Source organism: Stegodyphus dumicola, chromosome 5 (assembly GCF_044657685.1).
Source record: "Stegodyphus dumicola isolate Sdum_Otavi_A_Nest chromosome 5, ASM4465768v1".
Taxonomy (NCBI): domain Eukaryota; kingdom Metazoa; phylum Arthropoda; class Arachnida; order Araneae; family Eresidae; genus Stegodyphus; species Stegodyphus dumicola.
The window spans coordinates 44,695,358-44,722,863 of NC_140772.1; the positions used below are offsets into that span (position 1 = coordinate 44,695,358).

The following is a 27,506-nucleotide window of genomic DNA, read 5'->3' on the forward strand; positions in this document are numbered from 1 at the left end:
TTATTAAAGCAAATGGAAGATTTCTCATCCCTGGGTTATCGTATTTTGCAAAAGTCTTTAATTTTATCAGCACTATTTATTTTCATCTATATTCAGTTAAATGTTTTTTCTAAATTTTAAGTTTGTTCTATTCTTAACGAGTGATGACATATAGCAACAACCATTATATAAAAGAACTAGCAGCTCGCGAATATGAAAAGTAACTGTACTTCCTTACTTATGTAGCTACCTCTAATCAGTCGCAAATATCGGAAGATTATTTTCTAAAGGCAAACTTCATCGTCGGATTTTTTACATTGAGTGTGTTTCATTTTAAGAACTGTTTTCATAGCGAATTTCCTCACGTGATATCATTGATTCAATATTTTTCTTCCTCTAGAATATTTGGTATTCTTTATTTATAATCATGTAGAAAAGAAAACGCAATTTGTTCAATATAACGGGCAACATATCTGATTTTCACGCTGCTTTTGTTCTTTCCTTACTTTTTCCTCTTCTAAGGTTGATCAACTGTAACTTTCCGTCAAGTGGAAAATAAGCAGTGCAGGATTTACGTATAAGCTACACAAGCTATAGCTTAGGGCTTTCTTGTTCCCTACCGCCCAAAATAAATTAAAATATAAATTAAAATATAGTATAGACTAATAAAGGGCCCCATATCTCAAATAGATTGGCTTCATCAAGTCTAAATTCGGCCCTGAAAATAATCGGTAGTTTCTTCGCGATACCGTTCATTGTTTCGTATTTTTCGTTATTTCCTCTAAAATACTGTCTGTGTTTAAACTTGAAATCAATTGAAAAAAAAGTTAGTGTTTTTCTTCAAGAGTACGGAAATTTGCATACTGAACAAAAGTGCAAAAATGGTCAGCAGTTCATCGAGATGTAAATAATTTGGAGATGCAACTAGAAGGGGATGGGAACCCCTTCATACTGATAGTTTGTTTCGTAGTTTCCGGATTAATTTTTTACTGCTTACCGCTTTATATACTGTTAAGCTTTTTATCAAATGAACAGACGGTTAATTTTTTTTAAAAATCCAATGCTGGGCACTTGCCGATTCAGCATTGATCACTCCTAGGCCAAAAATGGCGGCCATTTTATTCTGGAGGCGCCTAGGGACGGATAGTTAAACTCATGCCTTCTCCGGGATTCGAACACGGGCCCTTCGGTACCGCAGTAGGCTACTCTAACCGCTATATTGTCGGGGCGGCAGACAGGCAGATGTGAATGAAAATCAAAAAGTGCCAATATTTGATTCTGTAACAGCAACGAGCGTCGAATTATGGACTCCACAATGATAAAAAAGTTTTTTTTTTTAAGTTGCTATAGTATTTATCTGATTTTCTCTAAATTAATTTTAAAAGTCGCCACATTTTCACAAATCATTTGCTGTGACCACATTAACAAGGAAGTAACGTTTAAGATAAAGTCTTGCATCGTGCATGTGGCCCAGTGAGCTGTGGTCGGAGTAGGTTCTGTGAGGAGTTCTTGCCGCGGTTGCATATGAAAATCCCATAGTCTCGTCTTTTTGGAAGTGATGTAATTTAGTCGGATTTAAACTTATGATTTCATCTTTATAAAGCGTTCTTAAATCTTTTCCTTGACCCATCTAAAGAATAACACTGATGGTGGTTCTCAGTAGTAAATTTTAAGTATCGAATTTTTAATTATTCTCAAATAATTAACTTTTCCAAAATGCTAATATAATCAACTTTTTTAAAAAATCGAAATAAGCTATTGTTACGAAATGTACAGGCGCGGTGGGCTTCCCCGCGCAGTTTTAGGGTTGCCATAAAATGGCAAGGGAAGGCAGGGTTGCAACATTTGGTTAGAAATCGCCCATTTGGAGACAAAATTGACGATATACCATGGACGGTTGGAGAACCTTCTGGAACGAATTCTTACCGGTTTACCCCAGAATGCTCCCGAACACAAGCCGAAAGCTATATAAACCGTACTGGTCTGCACGTGACCTATACTACGACTAGAAGAACAACATCTGTCTGTTGTTGACTCTCCTGCACCTAGATGGTGCCCCCTCCGCCTACTTTCCTGCTTAGTACCCATTTCAAAATTCCACTTTTTTACTTATATACGCCCTTGCTAAGGACAAAACCTTCCCCAATTACTAAAGCCTTAAATGGATATTTAAATACAGATCAAATAATGCACTTTCAATAGTACGGAACTTGAAGTAAAAAGCTATGACCTAACCTGACCTGACCTGAGTAAGGAAGTGTGCGTCTCTCATCAAGTGAGTGTGCATCGTCGAGAGGGCGAGTCAGAGTGCCTCGTCTGAGTGCGAGATAGTTAATATCGAGTTGGTGTCTCGTCTAGGGAGTCAATCCCTGCAGAGTCGATCGAGTTGACAGCCGGGCAGCGAGTGCCGAGTGGATCGTCGCGTTCACCACTTAGTGTATCGCGATTAGTGCATCGTCGAGAGAGCGTGTTGAGCTCCGGGAGCGACTGAACCGAAGTCGGGAGCCGTGCTCTGCGTGTCGTCGAGTGCATTGCGAGTTATGCATTGCCAGTGGAGAGTCTCGAGAGTACGTGGAGTTCCGAGAACGACCAAGCAGAGTCGGGAGCTGTACTCTGGTGGTTTTCAGTGAAGCTGTCTCCACCGTGATAGCCTGAAAGCTGTGTCGCTGATCGAGTCAGCGTGTTTATAGTAGTTCATCGACGACTGTAAAACGTGTTTTGGAGCTGTCCTGACAATACTGGCTAATAAAGTGTGTTTCGATACTGCATCAAAAAGTGTTGTCATTATTCACTCCAAATCCATACGAACCCCGTACGAACGTGAAGGAAGGAAAAAAAACGCAACGCTATTGAATAAATATTTGCAAAACGTGTTCCAAATTTTTTTTTATTTACTTAAATTTTATTCCCCCCCCCTTGTTGACGATACTGAAATTTAAAGGGGCGACTTACAATCAGTGGAACGTAATTTTTTTTTTATTATTCTAAAGTAACTAATTTTCTCAAAATACTAAACAGAAACGCTATTGTTATTAATAAATCGAAAATTATTATCAAATAAATGTTATTTGTGAAATGCATCTGGACGTTTCTTTGAACTTAAAACATTTTTGGATATTTTTTTGTACGATACTAATGAAATAATAGGAGTGCGTCATAGAATCGAAGAAACACGAGACATGTCTTCACAGACTTATGCGCAAAACATTTTGTGGTACTTCTTTGCTATAGCATCCCCCAACCATATTTGCTGATTTTAGATTTGTGCCAAGATCTCAGCTATACACTGGTGTGCAAAAATTAAGGACGAAGTCGAAATATTAGCATATCAGCTGAACGAAGAGGCAGAGCGGACAGAAAGACCAATCAGGAGATTAAGTAAGGTGATGTACGGGTAGCACATGCGCAGATATGCAGGTAGACGTAATGGGGGGAGTGTCTGAGTAGTATAATTCATGTTGTCGGTGTAAGATCAGTATTTCTGGCAAAGAGATTGCACGCCGTATAGCAGTTAAAATCACACCGAGTTGCTGCCTCAGGGAGAAATGGCGAATAAACAATCTGTTACAAGACATCTGGATGCTTTTACCCGAGGTCGAATCATTGGGAAGTTGGAGGAAGGCCGCAGTGTGACAAGTGTGGCTGCAGAGTTCGGAATTGCTCACAGCATCGTTTCACGACTTTGGAGACAATTTCAAACTACAGGAACAGCTATCCGGGGGTTTAGTAGTGGTTGTCCACGAGGAACCACACCCGCAGATGACCAGTATATGCCTTACAGGCCAGAAGAAACAGGCGACAGACAGCGGGAGAACGCTAGACACACGACACAGGCGACTGGACGACCGATATCGCGTTTTACCGTAGCCAGAAGACTGCACGGTGGTGGTCTGTTTGCACGACGCCCTGTACGGTGTGTACCTCTAATGCCTGCCCATCGGAGAAGGGCGTTCTCTGTGGTGCCGGGAACACCGGAATTGAAGAGACAATGAATGGGGACGAGTACTCTTTACAGATGAGAGCAGATTCAGTCTGAGTAGCGATTCTCATCCCATACTCATCTGGAGAGAGCGGGGAAGCCGCAATCATCCCTCGAACATCATTGAAAGGGACAGGTATGGAGATGGCGGTGTTCTCGTTTGGGGAGGCATCATGCTTGGTAGTCGTACAGATCTTCACATCTTCGACGCAGGTTCAGTCAACGGGACCCGTTATTGTAACGAGATTCTTCTTCCACATGTGCGTCTTTTCAGAGGCGCTATGGGTCCGCAGTTCCTTTTCATGGACGACAATGCACCATGTCATCGCACAGTAGCTGCCGAACAGCTCTTAGAGAGTGAGGATATTGAACGTATGGATTGGCCGGCACGATCTCCGGATCTCAATCCCATCGAGTATGTATGGGATTTTCTAGGCAGACGCTTGGCAGCTCGTACCTTACCACCAGTAACGATTCCGGAGCTTCGATTGGCGCTGCAAGACGAATGGGCAGCAATGCCTCAACAACTCATTTACACCCTCATTCTCAGCATGGGCAGACGCTGTGAAACCTGCCTAGCAGTCAGGGGAGATCATATTCCCTATTAAAGACCGGATGTTTCTTGCTGGACACCCATCACAGGGATGTTTCGGCCTTCAGTCGCATTGCGCTCCATGCTACTTTTTCAATAAAGCTTCTTTTTATCCCTCTGATTTCTCTTTTAGTAAGTGTTGCTTACATTACTCATGTCCTTACGTATTGGGGATCTTACGGTATTAAATGTGTTGATTTGGAAAGCTTTTGTACAAAGTTATATTGAAAAAACCGTCTCGTCCTTAATTTTTGCACACCAGTGTAATTTCATCGAGCTCGTGAAGGGCGAATGTAAAAACAAACAACACACTATATAACAATAATACTGACATATTGTTTCTTAAGAATGCTATTAAGTATCCTTATTCTACTTATTGTTATAATATTCCTAACTACTTCGTCTATGCTGAACGTAGAGGAACCTATTGAACTGTGTAGCGACTTATCCCTTAATTCGATTATATAACGATAAAGTCCAGAGTAGGGTTAAAATACCGTTTTATTCAAAGAAATAATAACAGATGGCCCTTTCTCGGGCTTACAGGAAAGCTACCATTTGGGGTTTAAATCAAGATAAGTAAATAAGACACTAGTCTAATACTAAACTAAACTGACTTCGCCGATGCTAGACACAAAAACCTAACGAGGTTGGCCCTTAATTAAATTAGCCGGTGATTATCAACAAGCACGTACAATACGGCCGTACGTAGTTGGCTTAATAACGAAGGATCCTGACGGCAAACACGCACCACTAAGGACTCCTAAGCTCTTAGTATGATTCACGTAAAAATAACTCGATCATTACCGCTTTCAAAACTTCACAAGCAAAATTGATTGCGGTGGTCCCGTAACCTCATGGCATATGGTGACAAATGGATCTCTGTAATTTTCAGAGATGAAAAAAGATTGGAATCTAGATAGTCCTGTCGGGTATTAATATTACTAGCATGACTTTAGAAAACAACCTCGGAGCTATTTCAGTAGAAGCAGTGGAGGTAGATCTGTTATGATGTGGGCAGCTTTCAGTTTCAACTGGCAAATAGGTTTCCATTTTCCACCTTTCTAAATGGTCGGCAAGATTCTTTTAAATACATGGAAGCACTAAGAGACCATCTTATGCCATTTTCAGATAACATTGGAGGACAGAATTTGGTGTACCAGCATGACAGTGCTTCCATTCATACCTCTAATACAACAAAAAATTAATTAGACAAGGAAAATAGCACTGTTTTTTAATGGACAACCAAGGAGCCCAGATATTAACCCTGTCAAGAAGGTGTGGGGTATTATGTCTCGGAGATTTAAAGAGAATGGAATGCAGTTCTTTTTTTGAATGTCTTAAAAGCAGCCACGGAGAGTGCATGGGTACAGTGTAGAACCAGAGTTATTACGAAACTTGGTTCTCTCGGTGGAGAAATATGTATTCGACGTCATAATAATAGAACGAAGTATTAAGTAATTTGAAATTGATTACAAGTTGTTCAACTGGTAATATTGTATAAACTTTTGGGACTCACATTCTTCTGTTTTTTTATTTTTCATAAAATACAAATTGCTATTTTAGTTGAATATTTACTGGAATGCAAGTCGCATGTGATGTAAATAAACAGATTTTTATTTGGTGTTTGTGTTCTTTTTCATTTTTCTAAAACATGTGATGTAGTTGAGTCTATAAACTTTTGCGAAAGAGTGAACAATCAGGCGGCGAGGTATAAGAATACGCAGTCAGATTTTGGTGAGATATCTCGGTTGATTTGTGATTCAATCTTGGAGGCCGTTATAACAAAGAAGTACTCATTTTTATTTTTCTGTGTTTCTTCCTCTTGTAATATTTGGCTCTTTTGAATCCAATAACTATAGCTTTGGCTTAGAAGTTGTATTGTTTATGTTATATTGAAGCAGCAGTGGCCCGGCGAGGGGGGGGCAAGGTGATGTAAGATGCCTCGGGCGCCGCTCTCAGAGGGGCGAAAGATGGTCTCCAAACAATATTTTCCGGAAAATTTGATGGTCTCCAAACAATATTTTCCGGAAAATTTTAGTTTTTATTTTGATCAGTTTCTTAAAAGTATATGTAAAATTAATAATTATTGTAATGTAATTAATTATTTATTTTCTTGCTTTGTCTGATGAAATGTGTAATAAAATGTTTGCAGTAAGTATATCAACCAAATATCTCCGCATACAAGACGTTCTTTCTCACCACTTTAATTCTCTAAAATAGAGATATTTTTTTACTTTTTTTAAACAAAATGCACGTATAGTTCTCGCTTTTTATTTTAAAACGATAACACGACCTTGTCCAGAATTTCTCAAACATATCCAGTTTCCCAAAACCGAATCAACAGCCTGGAAATGACATTTTGGGAAACTCCTAACGCTTCCTCTAGAACGGACTGCGTTTGACTCTTCTGCAAACGACTGATGGCCTTCCTGACTACCGATTCAACTAAGTAATCTTCTGAGACATCGTATATTCACTGCTACAAAGCATTCAACGTGTGTCAATTGTTTTTAATCTCCTTCTACAAAAGGAATGGGAATGCTGCATGTCACTCCTTATCTAAAACGCATAGTTTTCATCGTCACAGACTAAATTACCATATTCTCAATTTGATAAACGTTATAATTTTCTCTTATATTTCCATATATTCAATCTCTTATATTTCCTTTTGTTAAAAAGGTTGTAGATTATATGGTTATTTACCGAACTCACAATATCCCCTAATTATTTTGAGCAGTGAATGTGACTGCAAGATAACACTGAACCTAAAACTCTATTACAGATCTAAGGAAAAAAAGTTTTTCCAAACGTAAGAGTCGCAGTTCAAAAACTCCTTACTATTTCATTATCAAATTGTAGCTATGAACGTTCGTTCAGCAAATTAAAATAAATTTTGACATTACAATCAACGATGGGACCAAGATCCCTTAAGTCATTTAGCATTTTTAAATGAGGAATGAGAAAAATTCGAAATGATCGACTTTGATGAAGTAATTGATAAATTTGCGTCATTCAAGGCAAGAGTAAAAATGTAAACATAGTAATTAATGTATTATTATATTATTATTAATAAATATATCTACTTAAAATAAGTACCTTTTAAACTAATTCTAGATTATCGTGATTTTTCCACCGACACAGATACATTTCCGAAATAATGCTAGTGTAGTTCGGTAGTGACTATGCTTAATATATTTTAGAGTATTTTATGTCAGATTCAGCATTTGATTATTTTTTTCATTGTTTTCTTATTACGAATATATTCTATACATAATATTACTATAAGTGTTTTTTTTGGGGGGGGAGATGCGCCAGTTATGCACGCTACGCCACTGTGAAACAGTAAAATATTTCTGAACAAGTCTTATACTAAAATAGAAAATTCACATTAGCAGAGGATGCAGATTTTGAATAAATATTTAAATGCTTTTTATACTTAAGTTACATTGTTAATCTGCAGTTATAATGAAAAATGAGTTTCATTGTTTTATTCAGAAGAAACTATTGAATGTTGTATTCAGTATAAACCATAATGCAGTAGTATTTATTTATTGTTACATTTGAATTCCAGGTGAAAAACAATATGAATAGTTACAGCCTAAGTCCCGATGCACCAAAGATTGAAGTACACAGTTTATTCATTGGGTGAGTGGTATTTTCAGCTCTAAATATTTGTTCTAATGTCTTTTCCAATTAGGTTTTAACTCAAAAGATTATGTACGGTAGAAAATAGAATGAATAAATTAGAATGTAAAAGATACACTTCACCAAATTGCAAACTTCAGTAGTGTATTGTTTTTTCATTGTCACACTTCACCAAATTGCAAACTTAGTAGTGTATTGTTTTTTCATTGTCAAAAGTAAAAATAAATTGTGTGGAATATTGATTAATGTACCGTAAATTAAACAAACAATGAGTAAACAAACATGTCCTGTATCTATCGAAAAAATCGGAACAACGGGAAAATGAAATAAGGTTTGCAAGAATGCTGGATGAAAGATGAATATTAATATATAATCATGTTATGATGACTATGTAACAGTCTTAACGCATACAGTCAGTGACGATGTATTACTAACAGCACAAATTTTGTTTTCCTGAATCTAGAGATCAATTTAAAAAATCTGATGAATACACCACATGACTTCCTTGTACGGAATATTAAATTATACGCATTTTTTCTTGCATTTTATTTAAACTTATTAGATTGAATTAAACCTACTTCGCCGACAGCGCATAAACCACAATTGAATAAATGCATTCTTTAAAATTCACTTTGTTTATCATAGCGACACTCTGGCGCTAGGTTTACTTAACAGTATTATATTTCATTCATATCATAACTCAGAATGCACAAAATGTATATCATTTAAAGAATTATCTAATCGTTGCCATATGTTCTATTGAAATACTATAATAAAGCTAAAACTATGTATAAAAGAAATTAAGCAAACAAAACACAACAGAAACAGTTTTCACAGACGATTGAGTATTTTTCATTCAATTAATTCAGTTCTCACTTCGCGAGAAGGCAAAAATACACAAAAACTCAAAATATCTATATTAAAAATTACGAAGTAAATTTCAAACGATTATTTCCTCGAAAAAATTCCAGAAAGAATTAAGCATGATTTAATTGGCAATAATAAATGAATGCGTTATCTTTGTTGTTGCGAAGCTTAAGTTTCTCTAGATTGGCAACAAATCCACCAGTCTCCTGTTTCAAATGTAAACATCAATGGCCGCCATTAAAAACAGGCTTAGCGGCAATTAAACAACTTTAAAATAGCTGATAATTCTAAAAATATTGCACACAGATTTACTAAAGGCATAAAATCCTTAACCGGAAGATAAAAACAACATAATTCAATCATTTTTAAAGCAAAAAATGTACAATTTACAAACATATAAGAGTAAAGAAACTGAGATCGCTGAGTCGGGTAATAGAGTGGAAATATATATAAGTATATTTATATACGTTTGGCGCTGCCGATTGCAACCAAAATACGAGGTGCACATCTACATGTTATAGCAGTCCTATATACAAAATTTCAACGTTCTGAGGCTACTCGTTTTTGAGTTATGCGAGATACGTACGTACATACGTTCGTACAGACGCCACGAAAAATTCTCTTCAGAATTAATTTTAAAGCAGTTTTATAATTTTTTTAAAGGAAAAGAGCATTTTATTCTGTCCTTACGTACAGATATCGCGCAAAAACATCGTTAAATTGCATTCGATAGCGGTCCAAATGGATATTTTCGTTGAAATATGCTGCCTGAAACTTTTCGCGATTACAATACTTCCTTTTTACGTCGTACAAGGAAGTAAAAACATCCGGTTTGTTAGTTCATCTTTACTGTAGGCAGTTTTCTCCTAAAAAGGATTCCTTTGTATTTCCTTTCTAAAGCTTACATAGTATGCACTCTGGGGAAAGCTTTTTGTTAGGATCTAGAGAACGATATCATTTGAAATATTCGCACCTCTTTGTAATGAGCGGAAGAGGAGAGAAATTGTTGTGAGTCTCCTAACAGAATTTGAGGCGTTGTGGTTTTAAAAAAAAAACAACACGTGAGCAATCTAAGAGTTAACACGGGTCGTCGACAGTCTTATAGGTTTCATTCGCTGCAACATTATTGTTGGTGTTCCCGTTGGTGCCAGTGCCATCGTTGTATAAGACGTACTCAGTTTTTAGACAGAAAATTTTAAAGTAAAACAACGTAAACCGGGAACTTTGTATTAAAAAGTATCACATGATAAATAATTAAAACTTCCATCTAATTTTTTAAAAAAATTCTTAGTTAGAGGATAAGATCGTCACGTCTCTTAGACTTTAATTTGGCAATTACAGTTACAGTTTTTTAGACAACTGCACATTTTTTCTTCCTTCGCTGTTGGAAAAATAATTGGAATTACAAAAACAAGCTCAGTTTGACTTATACTAAACACTGATATGTTGTTCTCAAATTAGCAAATGAATTATGTTTCCGTTTTTACCTTTCGAAACTAAGCGCCAAATACTTTCAATATTGTAAAACAAAGAATTTATTTGCACTTCAGTTTTGAAGTTGCAAAAACTGAAACAGTAAAATTTGTGCTCCTTTCAGGCTAGACAGATAGTAATGATTCAATTAGTGTTTGCACGTTTAAAGCCTACCAACCTGCTTCTCCGCGATTACTAACTTAAATTCAATCAAAGATACTTGCTAGCTGGTAGCATAAAAGCTAAAAGCAGGTAGTGCAAAGGAATGTAATCACCACGGGCTGATGTTTCCAGCTCATATTTCTTAAAACGTAGGTTCTTGTTGAGATGAAATATAGAAAAGATTCAACATTAGAATAATCTTACTAATGAAAATTAAATTTATTTTTCTAGGCAACTGTATATTTATTTTAGTTGTTGCATGAATAAAGGCAGCATAAATAAGAATCTATTCGTAGTTAGGTGATAAAATCGTCAAATTAATGATGAAAAGTCTGAGGAATTAAAAAAAATTGGAGTTAACTTCATAATGTGGAATTTTTCTGCGAAGTGGATGATTGAAATGCGCAGCGATGAAAATACTACTGGTAAGCTTTTTAGTGAATTTGATTATGTTTGACTTTCTAGTATTCTTAGTTTATTTGTGCAGTCAAATTTGTAGCTGCGTATTTTGTTTATAATTTTTTATTTCTTCATTAAAGATTTAGAGCTTATAATTCTAAATCGAACAGTGTTTAAATTGTAAAAATAGCTCATCTAGAATATGGAATAAAGGAAGAAACTCTTCTGTCAGGACTCTGCGTCGTTTGGAGATTTATTGCCGATTTGGTGACCTTCTGGAAGTCTCCATAAAACGTTATTTTTGAAGCATTAGGAGCGATTTTTCTTACAGAAGCTTCCATAAGGCTGGCAGTTCTATATAATTATGGCTTTTAGAGACGGTCTGTCAGTTACTTCAGAGACTTCAAAGAGTTGGCTGAGTGAATCGTGAAGTATGTTTTAGAATATACTATATCAGTTATATGGACATCTGCGATATTTCTAGCTGTCTTCTTATCCCTTTGTTCTTTTTGAGTTATTTAGAACTTTATTTTGCTGTATGTTGTTATTCATTGCAATAAATTGTTAATTTTGTCTTGCTTCTGGTGTAGTTATTGGAAAGATCGCCATGAATCCGTAGCTTGTAACGATATTAATCAGAGTAACGTAACTTTTACAAGCTCTTTTACTAGTCTGTAAAATTTCCATCCTCAGTCGGTATGATGAACTGTATGCCAAACTGAAATCCAAATTATTCCTTTGATTTACTTTCTGTTTAGTTAATTGAGTTCCAAAAAGTTCCGCGATGGAAGTAATATTTTGGGTTTTCATTATGGGTAACATTCAGTGCTTGGAAACAGTACACAAGCCTCTTTACGAAAATTGGGATGCATGCAATATCATTCATTATTATTTAAGTAATAACGAACATCGCATTTTTAATATTGTTAATCAATAGTTTGTTTTTTCTTAATTATACAGAAATCAGTTTTCATAAAATACTTGTTTTTTAATCTGAGTACAAAAATAATGTACTTTATTTTTTAAAATTTTATTTACTCATTATTTTATTTTTTTATTTATTATTTTTTTTCTTCCGGTTATTTCAAAAATTTCTCGTTTTTAATTAATTAATTTTTATTTATTTTAAGCCCTTCATTAATCAAGCATTCTTGTATTTCGAATTCTACTTTTATGTTCGATCGCCATATTGTGGAGATACGCATTACTAGGAAAATAAAGAAAGATATTAAAGAGGTAAGCATAATATAACTGTGGGGTTTGAAATTAATTCAAAGTGATTATTCAACCAATGGATGGTTATTTTAATCTGTTGGCGATTTTTCACCCATAATATTCAACCAATGGCTGATTATTTTAATCTGCTGGCGATTTTTCACCCGTATCAGTTGTTGAATTCTAAACACACACATAGTTAAATAAATAAATAAATTTAAATGAAAAATTTTATATTTAAAATATAAAAAAAATTAAATAAAAATAAGATAAATAAAAAAAATAAATCCAAGTAAAATATTATTTTGCCATTCCATGATGGTTTACAAATTAAAACGATTATTTGTTATAATAAAACTGTTATAAAAATGCTGTTGCCGTGTCTGCAGTTAAATTTCAAATATTTTCAAATCGAAATTCTGGTTCAAAGTCCAACGCCTAATCCGTGTCTCCGAACCCTCTGATACTAACCAGACGTGCTTTCCAGTTACCACGACGGCATTATCTGCACTTGGTTATGTCCCATTTCAGGCTGTGCCATTTCAGTGCCTGTTGAAGAGTTGGATAAGAACGATTCCCACTTCACCTTTTTTTTTTTCATTCAGGGTCAAGGCAAAAACCGATAGCCCGATAGAAGGTCACATGACTGTGAAATATATGTTAAAATTATGTCATAATGGCATCGGCCTTTAAACTGCCAAGTGAGGCTCTTGTAGTGTTGTTATTGATTTTGTCCTGCAGACCGTTACTAGATGAGATGGCGAGTTAACTCTGCTTCTTAAATAGTTGCAAGTACAGAAGAAGGCTTAAAATAACTTATTTATTAAGTCTGAACAATGAACATAAAAGGCACGACTTGAGCAACGACAAAGTACTACTAATAGCGATTAAATGAAGCAGTAACAGTCAATAAAAATTCAAATGCGGTAACGTAGTCTGAGACTGCACAATCAGTAAAATAAGCTATACGTCAGTAAAATAAGCTATACGTTGGCTCAGTATTTTACCGGCGGAAAAAAGGGGGGAAGAAAAAGTTTAAAGCAATCTGCTAGTGAGAAATACCAAAGCTAGAATATCGCTTTAAACTAGAGCTGGCTGTGAAGCGCGATGCGATTGCCCGAAACCTTCAGCTTCAATACTGTCAAAGCTAATGTGCATTCTGGTGAGGAATAACGGAAGGAAGAAGTTACAGTAAAGATCGAAATCATAATAACTGTTAAATTAACATAAGATACATTACACACTGTTTTGTTAAACATTAGTGACGTACATCTAATAACTGATAAATTAACATAAGATACATTACACACTGTTTTTGTTAAAACACGTTGTTGCATCTAATATAGAAAATATTTTTTTTTTCTGAAAAAATTTATTACAGTGTTATAGTTTGAAATAGAAAACAATGATAGAAATTCTAAAGAATATGCATAATTAATGGAATTCGTTGATTTTACAATTATTACTTTTGGTAGATCGACTGCATAATAGTATATTACATCTAAAGTGAGAATATGTTTCATGGTTTCCATTACAGCGTAGCGTTTTGCAGATACAGCTATCGAGGCTATAAATCTGTAACAAAACTTTCATCAAGGTATATATACTATTTTATCCATAATTACCACTCAGTTTTAAACATTAAATTAATTATGACAATTTTATCATTATTTTCGCTAAGCTACTTCAGCGAAAGGTACGACGTTGTTGGCAGGCATAATTATATTATGAGAAGAAAATGCTCATTGCTACCCATGAGATGTGAATGTCATTGCAGACAGTTAGGAATAAAGACTTTATTAATCTAAAAGAAGTTATGAATTGACACATTTTATATCTTTTTAATGATTTTGTGAATAAGTGTAGTTATTAGAAATATTTTTTATTCTCAAGTAAATATGTATTTGTAATAACTGACATACGTACTTGATAATAAACATACTGTTACGTTGACTTTTCTTCACTGGTTCGTGCAGATTTGGAGTGAATAACGACGACACTTGATGAAGTATTGAAACATACTTTATGTAGCCAATATTTAATCAGGACAGCTCTAAAATCACCTTTTACAGTCGCCGAAGATCTACTATACTATAAACACGTTGAAACAATCAGCGACACAGCCTTCAGGTTATCACGGTGAAGACAGCTTTACGGCAAAGCACTAGAATACAGTTCCCGACTGTGCTCGATCGTTTTCGGAACTCCACGTACTCTGAGACTCCACGTTACAACTCGCTATGCACTCGACGACACACAGAGCACAGCTCCCGACTCTTCGATTCAGTCGTTCCCGGAGCTCAACACGCTCTCTCGACGATGCAGTAACCGCGATACACTAAGAGACTCTATGCACTCGGCACTCGCTGGTCGTCTGTCAACTCGATCGTCTCCGCGCGGACTAACTAGATGAGACACACTTAACTCGCACTGACTCTCCGCGTACCAGCAGGGTTTATATAGGTTTTGGCTTGTGTTCGAGAACATTCTGGGATAAACCGGTAAGAATTCGTTCCAGAAGGTTCTCCATCCGTCCATGACATATCGCCAATTTTGTCACCAAATTTCGCCAAATGGGTGATTTCTCGCGCCAAATATAGCAACCCTGCCTTCCTTTGCATTTTATGGCAACCCTAAACCTGCTTCGGGAGAAGCTATCTAACCGCGCCTGGACATGTCGTAACAATACATACTTGTTAATAAAACAAATATATTTCTACACTAAATGATTGGTTTATTTAATTATGGCAAAGCACACTAGGGCTATCTGCCTAAGGGGAGGAATAGCTTTGTGGAGAACTTTCTGAGGGAAACTGGCTCGTATACACGTTACACATGGGGAAAAAACCACGAAAACGCCCCTGCAGCCAGCCCGTTCGCGGGATTCGAACCTGGGACCGAACTACCAGTGTTCAGCGACTTGACCCCTTGGCCGCTGGTGGGCCTTCTACACTAAATGAAACCACCACTGAGATGAACCATGCGTTATTTCAATCAAATTAGAAAGAATCACATGCATGAAGTTAAGAAAATATTGCTGCCAACAACAAAGACATTTTTGTCTCATCAGTAGATCAAATTTGCGTCGCTAGAGTTGCCATAAAGTATATGTCATGGAGGGCGTTTTTCGTTTGCCAGTTTGATACAGAGCAGCGTTTCATAAACTATGGGCTGGGGGCGGGACCTGCAGAAGGAGGGGCCAAAAATTGAGCAGTTTTGATATTTTTTTAACTTATTATAATAATTTTACAAATACCAAATATTTTTACGCAATATACCTGAAAATAGATAAAGATAAGACAATACAGACAAAGAAAAAAAGGAAAACGTTTCGACGCATTCTTTATGTAATAGAAACGTTCATTTTTACTTGCTTTGCATGTGATGCTGTCATTTCGTCTGTTACTTATTAAAAAATTTTACATTTCTCTACGTCTTAAAATTAGAAAATAATGACCTAAAACTGCAATAGTATATTACAGTACAAGTGAAAAAATTGAATTTCACACACACGCGCGCGCGTGTCGGATTTGCGTAATGCTTATGGGGTCCCACAAAATTTTCATCAATATTATGGGGTCCTGGGATCGCGAAAAAATCTCGGTGATAAAAAGGAGTCGCGACTGAAAAAAAATTTAAGAAACCCTGATATAGTGAATGCTGTTAAATTATAAATTACTTTTGTTAGGAAAATAATAAGGATAATGTATCATGAAGCAATTTTTTATTGTGGGACCTGCAATTCGGGCTTTCTGGATTTAAGAGGCCCTAAGCGCATGCTTTACGCGCCTGTGCAGAATTACGCCACTGCCTCAGCGCATTATTTATAAAAATTGAAGTAGTGCGTTCTTTTTTTCTTTCTTTTTTTCCTGATTTTGTTTACATCTCTTTTGAAATGCAAGATGTTAAAAGCAATATTTTAAAATTTGCTTCTTGCATTATTCATTCATTAAAATCCCAAGTATTTGAACTACATGTAACCATTAATCGCGACCGCAGCCTATCCAGGTAATTTGTAATTGATATTTACAGGAGGCAGACCCAAGAACGTAGTTTTTGTTTATTTAAGTGATTAAATTTTAATGTTTTCTTTTCTTTGTTTGTCATTAAGATTTAGACGGTTAAAAAATATATTTACATTAGCAAAGTAAAAAAAAAAAAAAAAAAAAAAAAAAAAAGATAAAATTTAAGGAATGAAATTTTTTATTTGCCTAACTCACAAACTACTTGTTTCTGTTTCAGTCAAAGCAAACACAAACAACGAAAGATTAAGTATGTCCTAAAACTAAACATAATTGTTTTTTACTTTATTTTAAAGTACTAAAATAAAAAATCTGATGTGTACACCACATGACTTTCTTGTACGGAATATTAAATTATAAGCATTTTTTCTTGCATTTCATTTAAACTTATTGGATTGAATTAAATCTACTTCGCCGACAGCGCATAAACAATAGATTAAATGCACCATTCTTTAATTCACTCTAGTATTTGTTTACAATAGCGACACTCTGGCGCTAGATTCACTTAGCAGTATTATATTTCGTTCATATTATAACTGATAATGCACATTTATATCATGTAAAGAATAAAATTATCTAATCGTTGCCACATGTTCTATTCAAATACTATAATAAAGCTAGAATGATGTATAAAAGAAATTAAGCAAACAAAACAAAAAAGAAACAGTTTTTCACAGACGATTGAGTATTTCTCATTCAATTAATTCAGTTCTCACTTCGCGAGAAGACAAAAATACATAAAAACTCAAAATATCTATATTAAAAATTACGAAGTAAATTTTAAACACTTATTTCCTCGAAAAAATTCCAGAAAGAATTAAGCATGATTTAATTGGCAATAATAAATGAATGCGTTATCTTTGTTGTTGCAAAGCTAAGTTTCGATAGATTGGCAACAAATCCACTAGTCTCCTGTTTCAAATGTAAACATCAATGGCCGCCATTAAAAACAGGCTTAGCGGCAATTAAACAACTTTAAAATTGCTCATAATTCTAAACGTATTGCACACAGATTTACTAAAGGCATAAAATCCATAACCGGAAGATAAAAACAACATAATTCAACCATTTTTAAAGCAAAAAAGGTACAATTTACAAACATATAAGAGTAAAGAAACTGAGATCACTGAGCCGGGTAACAGAGTGGATATATATATAAATATATTTATATACGTTTGATGCGCCGATTGCAAACAAAATACGAGATGCACATCTACATGTTATAGCAGTCCTATATACAAAATTTGAACGTTGTTAGGCTACTCGTTTTTGAGTTATGCGAGATACGTACGAACGCACTTACGCACATACGTTCGTACAGACGCCACGAAAAATTCCCTTCAGAATTCATTTATTATTTTTTGGAGAAAACGGGTCTTTTATTCTGTCCTTACGTACAGATATCACGCAAAAATATCCTTAAATTGCATTCGATAGCGATCAAAATGGATATTTTCGTTGAAATATGCTGCCTGAAACTTTTCGCGATTACAATACTTCCTTTTTACTTCGTACAAGGAAGTAAAAAATAAAAAATATTTTTAAAAAAAATTATTAAATAAAATGTTTTTATTTTTTCAACTAAGTTTAAACTCAAATTATTTTATTGATACGAATTACTAAAAAATATTTTTGCTTAAAAGTAACGTTTTGTTAAATATTTTCATCGATAGTTTATATTAATTTAATAATTCTAAGTAAAAAATTCATTTAAACGACGGGAAATATTAAAAAAAGGTAATAAAATAAGGTGAATTTTTTCACAGAGCTAAAAAATTAGATGAGATTTAGATAAATGGAATTTGTATTATTAGTGAAATCTGTTATGAAACCAAAATTTGTATCGAGCAATAATAATAAAATGGACACATGACATTTTGTTCAAAGGTCCCATGTTCGAATTCCGGACAGGCTATGGAGGTTTGTGACTGTAGTGTCTTTACGGTATGCCGCGCAGTTAAATCTCTTCTTTCTTCTTTTTCTCACGAGAGCTGAGTAGTAGGGAAAACGGGCACTTCCGCTTCGTTCGAAATATGTCCACAACATAGGCAGAAAGCCTCTTGTCCTTTGCTTGCATTAAATAATAAATCCAGGGCAATTCTTCTATTATGAAACCAAAGAAATTAGAAGTGTATAGAGCAGTGTTCATAACTATTTAAGGTAAGTGTTCGCCATACGTTCATCCGTGTTGCGAACAGCTCACTGAATATATTTTTTTCATACCTAAAACAGTTATGACATCTAGTATTTATTTAGGTAACCCATAATCTCTTTACAATGGTGTGTGCCATAACTGCTCATAAAACTTCAAGAAGTTCAAGGCGTGCGAGAGGAGAGGAATGTACTTGTTGCGACTGCTCTAAGCCATATGGGGTAAGTTTATATTAATTTCAGTTGAGAGAATAAGTTTCCTTTCATGACATTGAAGAATATTTTCGTTGCCCTTCCCATCTTAAGAACCCAAAATTTGAGTAAAAATAGGTGTATGTATACTATTTAACTTTTGTTATTGAGATGAAATTTAAAAAAATGGCATTTTAAAGATATCTAGTTATTTTGAATGTTTAGCTTTTTATTATTCAGCTAAAATAAAATTTTTAAAAAATTGTAAGTTTGTATAGTTGTCTTGAATATGAATTCTAATAGAAAAGAAGAATTGTCTCACATCCTTGTCAAGAAATAATAAGCCTGAATTTAACCTCCTTCTACGACAAACGATTCATTGTCTACATACTTTAATATTGAAAACTACCACTTTACATACTTTAATATTGAAAACTACCACTTTACTAATATCAGAACTAAAACTTTAAAAAATTTATTTACTGTGTAGCATGTAAGTACAATTAAAAATACAACAAGCGTAAGCCAGCGCTCATTAACGAAGTCTTGGAATGTAAAATCTTGAATGTATACGACACAATAATCCAATCACAAACACTAGCAAAATCCAGAAAACACTCATTAAACCAGCTTGGACCACTGATGAGCAGTTTACGAGAGTAACAACAACGCTTGCCAGTGTCTGAGTTTACACCTTCGCTTATTGTTCTTGACATTTGCTAAGGACCAGAGGCATATTTCGCCATAACGAATGATAGACATCGTTTAAAGAAATGAGATCTGGCACATATTTAATAGATGCTAGAAACACAGAAGTGATCTGTTGCCCAACATTGTTGGTCCAAAAATCACACTTTCAAATTTTCTGCTGCCAAAATTATTCAAAAAACATCTTCCATTGGAGAACTGGATTTTCTAGAGGCATTTCACATTCAAAAAATCTTTCTGGTCTAGTTAACGAACCTAATTCCAATCCATCTTTGCCTTGGGCCTTTAAAGAAATTATGTTTTAGTTCTGGTTTCACCAACAGATGGCGCCACTAACTTATTTTCTGTTCAGGCTTTTTTATCTTATCTGATCATTATATCCTATCTCGTTCGTTTGCGCTTTTGCAGCTGAGGATGGTGGTTCGGTAAAATCATCGAAACTAGTCCTGCGAAAATTTGAAAATATAACGCTGATTTTTGTTGTTTGACTTCTGAATTAGATGCCCAGAAGTTTCATTATAATGCAAAATGGTAGCACCACCACACTGAACATCAAAATGAGCAAATCAAAAAGGTGCTCATAGTAGATATTTTCAGTAATTACGAAAAGTGTGCGCGTTCTGCTTGAAATAACGAACAGGTAGGAATTCGTCAGTATGACTTATGACCAGACACTGAAACACATTTAGCATCAGATTACTGGTGGGAGGTTCCGTGTTTTTATAAGAGCAGTCGATTTCTTGGCCGATGGGAAAAGCTGCAAATTTATTTGCAGTTTTTACTGCAACTAGTTTGGAACGCTTTGCCGAGTAGAGTTGTGAATATTTTGAATTTGCTGTTTTGGGGTGTTGCGAACAGTAGTGAGCATTTAGCAGAAAGCCGTGAAGCCACTTCGTTTGCATAGTAATTAGAGAGCATACGGCTTTTAGTTCTTCAAACGTGAGTACACTGCCTTTAACACAGTTAAATGGTCTTGCTCTACAGTGCTTCTGCTCTTACTTTTACTGTTCCAGTTTTTCCTTAGCAATTCTCTTGTAGTGTATTTAAATTTTACCTAATATCCATTCTGTAAAGTTATGGAAGAAAGAGAAGTACAAGCAAGATTTGAGATGAAAATACCTGTTAATTAAAACAATTCTTGCAAAAGGAATTTCATTTAAGTTGGGCATTTTAAAGTGAGATGAAATGGAAATAGAATTTTATGAAATAGGAACCCACTTCCTTTCATTGTAATTACAGTTAAAGAAAGAGTTTGTCATAGATAGCCACTTTACATGTCTGTTAATAAAAGATTCTTCAACACAAGAGTGAATTTGTATTATTTGTTATTTGACGAAGTAATTCTAAGATTTGGATCCGTCGAGTGTGTTTAACTTAAGGTATCTGTCAAGGGTGACAACTGGCCAGAGACATGAAAAGGCAAGCTGTGATTTTGATGGCTTACGAGTGTGTTTCAATATTGAGCACTCCTTGTGTATTTATAGTATGCGAAGATTTTGAAAACTGCGGTGTTACTTGAATATTATGGTAATACTGAAATTACGGGTTGTTATTTGGAACTTTTTGGAAAATCTCTAGTTTTATAAGAACTTTCGCCTTTTGCACTACGTGGCGTAGTGATGCAAGTTGTTGTTCGTCCGGCTAGTAATTAGAAATTCCGTGGTTCGAATTCGAAGAGGATATAGTTGATTATTCTTACTTCCTGCTCCGAAAAATCCAATAGTTATACAATGGTGCTCTATTAAAATATAGTGAACGATAATTCGTCACCACCTAGATTTGGCAACTGGATCTCCTCCATCCAATTGGGAAGAATATAAAAAATGTTCACTTACTCCACCGCGTCCTTTCCTGGTATAAGTGGTTACGCACACTGACGCTTCAAACATAAATATAAATTCATGTACAGTGCGCGCGCAAAAAAAGGGGGGCCAATTCTATATCTTCCGTTCTACTGGGCCGATTGACGAAATTCAAATTTCGTTTTTCATGTCTCAAAAGCGTGACTTGGAATATACATTCTTTTGCAAAAAAAAAAAAAAAAAAAGTCGAAGCACCATGACGGAAGTGGTTGTTTTTGATGAAAGTGAATATGTGTACAGCTCATACACAGATAATAAAATGATTAAAATCAAGGTCGCAGTACCTGTTCACGGCTCACAATCACCTATTGAGTGATCAAATTAGTAGTTGGTCGAACCGCTCCTGCCGGCAATGCATGCTTGAATTCGTCGAAGCAAGGAGTGGAGAGGTTCCTAATGTCATCCTGCCAGGCATTCATCAGTTGTCGCTCCAGATCTGTGATATTTTGTGTCCGAATCTGGCGGCCTACCATGTCCTAGACATGCTCGATTCGTGAAAGATCTGATGCCCTTGCTCGCCAAGGAAGAGTATCAACCGAGATATGTCCAGAGATATGCGAGCGGTATGTGGCCTGGCATTATCTTGTTGGAAAATGGCCCCAGGATGACGTGCCATGAAGGGTAATGCAACCGGCCGCAGGATGGTATCAACATATCGTTGAGCTGTTAAAGATGCACGCTGGATGACTAAAGATGATCTGCTGTCATAAGAAATAATGCCCCACACTATCATACCAAGGGTTATGGCTGTTGTTTCTGCCCCGAACAAATACAAAGGCTGATTGGGACCGCTATCCCCGTCCTCTCCAAACACGAACACGGTGGTCATGTGTTTCAAGAGTGAAGCGGGATTCATCGCTGAACACTATACGATGCCACTCTGATGACAGCCATGATGATCGGCTGCGACACCACTCCAGGCGACTCCGCTGATGTTGTGGGATCAAAGGCAAACGTCTTAAAGGCCTTTGTGAGCGTAACCTCGCTTCAGCCAAGCGCCGTGAGATGGTGCACGGAAGGTATAGACGTGGCTCTAGTGCGTTGAATACTCCACAATGATACCGTTGGAGCGTTTCGGGCCTGGCGAACAATCATCCTGTATTGCCTCGCATTTGTGATCCTTGGCCTTCCAGAGCCTTCATTTCGTCGGCAATTACCTTGTAGCAACCATTGCTGCCAACATCTTTGCACAGCAGTGTCTGTAGGCTGCAAGTGGCGGCCTATTGCTTGGTATGACCACCCAGCTTCACGCAACCACGTTCGAAGTCGTTTAGTTGTCTGTAAGGTATTTGATATCGTCGTGATGGCATCTTTAGTTGCTTCTTTACGAAATTACAATGGCAGCAACAAAAAAAAAAAAAAAAAGAAAAAAAAAAAGAAATAAATTTTCTGCTTCTGTTACTGGTTTTATACCTTGCGAATTGCGCACTAGAAATGCGCGCTATGATCGCAATTCCTGTTCATTTGCCTTGAAACTTTGATCATTTGCATGTTCGATCAAGATGTTTTTGCATACCAAATTTCGTGACTATCGCAAAAGTCCTTCTTGATGCTTGGTTTTATTTTTCAAAAGAGTGTATATTAAATATATATATATAGCACTGTTCTAATATAGTTATTTTGACACAAAATCGGACTTTTTCTGAAATGGTATGCCAATAGTTTTCCATATTTCGATTCTATGACGCAAATTATGCCTAAATATTAAATTTTGTAAAACTTAATGCGAAATTTACGGAGAAAGACGAAAATTTATCTTAGCAGATTTTTTTTTTTTTTTTTTTTAAAGTTTGCGCCAGCAACAATTTACTTGGCAAACTTCTTAATTTATAGCAACCTATTGTTTATTCCTTTTTTTCATTGCAGACGAGGGGGGGGGAAGACTTCGTTCATACTTTCAATTAATATTAACAAAGTGCTGAACTACATTTGGCGTTATTATCGCCCCCAAAAAATATGCAAAATTTCAAAATGCTCCAATATGTAAATTAATCTGTATCTTAGGAAATTTTGAATGAAAATCTTTAATTTTTTTTTGCAGGTGTGCCTATAAATACATCTACTTTTAAGATGATGTTAAAAATTTTATATGTTATATTTCAAGATTTTTTTCGAAATATTTAAAAATACAAATTTTAGAAATAAATCATAAAAAATGGGCGAGTTATATTTGGATTAAGTCTAAATTTCAAATTCTGGAAGAAGGAATCAAGTATGTTTAAGAAAAAGAGATATTAATAAATATACAAGTATATCAAATTCAATTAACAATAAGGAGCTAAAATTTTGAGAGCTAATTTTTGAAGCTCATGCGATTTTTACAAAACGTGGCATAATTTGAAGAACTGAAATATGGGAAAATATGGGTCATTTCAGAAAAAGTCCGATTTTGTGTTAGAATACCTATATTAGAACAAAGCTATATATAAATCTAATGTATATCCTAAGTCGTGCTTTCGAGACATCAAAACGTTGAATTTTGTCAATCTGCCCAGTATAGAACGAGAGATATAGAACTGTTCTTCCCCTTTTTTTTTGCTCAGTGTATATTATATATTGTTGTATAAATCAAATTAGTAACGCAACAAACTTGAGTTTTGCTTAGATTTAGTCAGGATCTCAATCGATTTCGAGGGCAAAGAGGTACAGATCCCTCTTCGTCAGGATCAAAGAAGTCTGCAAGAGTGACGAAGAGGGACTTTGGGGGCCCTCGAAATCGACAGAGATCTTGACTAAATCTACGCCAAACTCAAGGTTGTTGCGTTACTAATTTTTATGTTTCATTTTGCGTGTTTCTCTTCTGTTTTCATTATATTGATGGTAAAAGGTTCTATTCTTTTTCCCACTAGCAGGTGTCCAGAATCACTTCTCCTGGTGAATCGAGATTCTTCTGAAAATATCAGTTTGGACCATTGTTTCTGCGCCGAACGTTATGCTTTCCGTCGATGGCATGCTTTTAGTGGAATGTATATGATATGATTCTGCGTACAAGCCAACATAATTTAAACACCAAAAATGATTTTATCCGATACAGGAGCTTTGGAATATAATATGGCAAAGTTTGTGGCTCTCTGTCGGAGTAAAACGTTCTTTATCGTTTTTTCCGCTTTATCGGCACATATCTGCCGTTTTTTGAGGTTGAATTCTCCTTCTATGCTGTCAACTTGTTTTGCCCGAGCAGTTCCACTGTTAGCAGCCATTTTAAATCTCTATATAAAATTTAGACGCACCTGTTGATGAGGCAACATAAATTACACTTTGACCTGCATAGAGCCGACCAGTTATTCATCCTCGATTATAAACATTCAGATTATATGTCAAAGCATTCTGCGCTCAATATTTGCCATAAGAATGGAAATTTATAAGATTATCTTCAAAAATCCATAATGTGACTTTCTCCTCGAATTCAAATCTTTAAAATTTGGAATGAATAAAAATCTCGTTTGTTTCCTGTTTGTTTTTTCTGCGATTGCGCAGCTATCGTGAGCACAGCGTTGCATAAATTAGTTTTTCCTAATTTTCAAGGCATACAGTATGCGACCAGTCCGTAAAAAGATTACAGGTTTATTTTATTCTCTCATTAATGCTAAAGCTCACTCTCTCTTCAATGAAAAAAATGTTAGTGCAATACATTCTTCAATAAAATGTATTCTTGATATTTATTAACTAATTATATTACTTCCGTTTAAAATAATTTGTGATTTGTTCTTACAGACATCTGTTCTTACGAAAATAATTGATGATAAAAGAGCTTACGGCGTCGTTATAGAGTCAGAGATACTTTTAGATGTGATAAGTTCATTAACAGACATTCATGGTAAGACACACTTTAAACTATTCGATTAAAATATTGATTGCATATGTACTGAAACGCAGTTTTATCTTTCTGTATTTCTGCCTACTTAGGATCCGATCTCTCTCGTGCTCCGCTACCTGAAGTAATTGAGGAAGTCCTGAAGAAACAGGAAGGTGTTCTAGGGGACACCAATATTCTTCGTCTTCGACTTCTGGCAGTGAAATGTCTTTTCATGAATGGTTATCCAAGTAAACAAGTGAAAGAACTGAAAAAACTGCTTGAGTCTATGAAGTAAGAATTTTAGATTTATTCAGGGTTTGTTGGTCTATGAAACTGAAACGCTTGGCAAATGCAGCATGTCAAACAATGTGTGCGCTTTGGGTTGAGAATCTTGAATGCTTTCATTGATCTTGAATGAATTTTGTTAACAGGAGCACAGTATTAACAGTGTAAGTTTAAATGTTAGTGGTATTAGAGATGCTTAAACATTTATAGGTACTTTTCCGTTTCGCCGGCGCAAATCTCGCCAAGCAGACTTTATTGGCAACAACATACAGTATACACATAAAAAATATTAAAAAAATGCTAGTTCTAAGAATTCTTTTTTTGAAGGCATAAACATTTTAATCTCGCTTAAAATTTTATAAGAAGCCAATAAATAAAGACAATAAATTTGTAAAAAGACATTAAGAATTTACTGTGCTTTCACGATTCAACATCGTGATTCGCCGGTTTATATCACGTGACCCCAAGCGATCTCATCTCACGTAAACTACTCTAAAAAAATCTAATGTTCTCAATAATTATCTACATTAATTTCACGTTAAATCTTAATTTGGAACACAAGTTTAAATGCAAGAAATATTTCAATTCGTACGAATAGCTTACTCAGAAATTATGTAAAACTGCAGTGCTTTACTTCGCTAATGCATTCTCGTTAGAATTGATGAATTTAACCCTTGACTTTCCCTTTTCTATATTTTCGGCTTCGGGTTAAGCGCTGTGATTGCATCCTGATTGACTTAATTACCGAAAATGGCCTTAGACATAAAACTGAACTATCTGATAAAAATTCTATGTAATTTTATGCCAGTATTGAAAGAAACAATCAATCTGATAAGAAAAAGCTGCGACTTGTTTTGAAAATGAGGCTTAAAAGGTTACCAGCGAGAATATTCTGTTTGGCATCGGCTGTACCATTATTGGCGACTTTATCGCTTTCACCGGCAAAACAGAAAAGTACCCATTTATAATTATGGGACATGAATTTAAAACTTTTATAATTATGGAGCGTGAATGGGAGATATACGGAAGTTTAAACTTTTTTAAATAATTAGTTCTTTAACTAATTAGTTTTGCTCGTCCGACCTTCCAATCAAGAAAGTAAATCTTTTGAGGTCTATCTTATTCAGGGTCATGTCTGTATAGTAAATAAGAGTAGAGCTTCATGCAGTTATAATTATCGAGGTATGAGAAAGTTATCTAAAAAGAATTTAGCACTATGGGTTCAGTTAATAAGACTGGATATCATAAAAAATTTTCTTTAAGTATTACTAGTGGGGGGGGGGTTGAAATATTGATAGCTAAAAGTAGAAATCGTCATAAAGTAAGATTAGGAAAAATTGAAATTTAGAGTCTTGGAAAGAATTGTGTTCAAAAAACATACAGCAACGCATTTTCAGAGTGCTTCGGAACTGAATACTCGGCTGGATTCATGCGTTTGTAGGAAATGTGTTTGTGAGGAGCTTCGTAGGGTTAGTATTTATGGTAGGGCATTTATAGCTAAATTAAAACATCAACCTTAAATAGCTATTTACTATTATACTTCCTTTCTTGGGTAGCCGCAATTATTTTCGATAGCACTGAACAGTAGTTTGGCGATTTTTTACTGTCCTCAAAACCGAATAGTACCAATGCGGTAAATGATTATACAAGATTTATGCCGGTCATTTCTAAGAAGAATCAGTGTGGTATGAGTCTCCGAAGGAGAACCTACGCTGTATTGATAAAGCATTATATTGAAGTGCCATGTATTTCGGTTTCAATGTTGGGTTTTTAGAGAGTTTTGTGTTCCTAAATATGCACGTATTATGCATTTTCATCTGCGAGTGGTGCGTGTTCCAGAAGTAGCTTTGTATTTTTTATGGAAAGTGTTTCTTCTTATTAAAAAATTTGAAATTGTTTGGTAATTATTACTTAAGACATCTGATCTGTCTAATACGAATAAAACTTACCTGTATTTGTTTTGAAAAAATGTTGTATTCAAACAGAAAATTCTCATATTATTTCCTGCCATAATCAAAGGATTATTTGAAACTGGAAGTTTAGCGTGCACGATTTCAGAAACAGTGGCACATTATGATAGTAAAATTCGTGCCACACACATACTTCTAATAAATGAACAAATTATAAGACGAAATGAACAATCATCAGTTCCATTTTATCAGATATAACTTTAAAG

The 27,506-nt window shown here is 35.2% G+C and overlaps 1 protein-coding gene across 3 annotated transcripts in view; it reads left to right on the forward strand.

Moving 5' to 3' along the window:
* Window positions 1–27,506, forward strand: part of LOC118189085 (histone-lysine N-methyltransferase SMYD3-like) — an 83,721-nt gene that overhangs the window by 51,576 nt on the left and 4,639 nt on the right. For all 3 annotated transcript variants that reach the window (XM_035359635.2, XM_035359633.2, XM_035359634.2), the window contains exons 6-10: window positions 8,125–8,198; window positions 12,230–12,335; window positions 18,593–18,709; window positions 24,964–25,066; window positions 25,156–25,336. In XM_035359635.2, coding sequence (XP_035215526.1) covers window positions 8,125–8,198; window positions 12,230–12,335; window positions 18,593–18,709; window positions 24,964–25,066; window positions 25,156–25,336 — 581 coding nt within the window. The remainder of the gene's footprint in view (window positions 1–8,124; window positions 8,199–12,229; window positions 12,336–18,592; window positions 18,710–24,963; window positions 25,067–25,155; window positions 25,337–27,506) is intronic.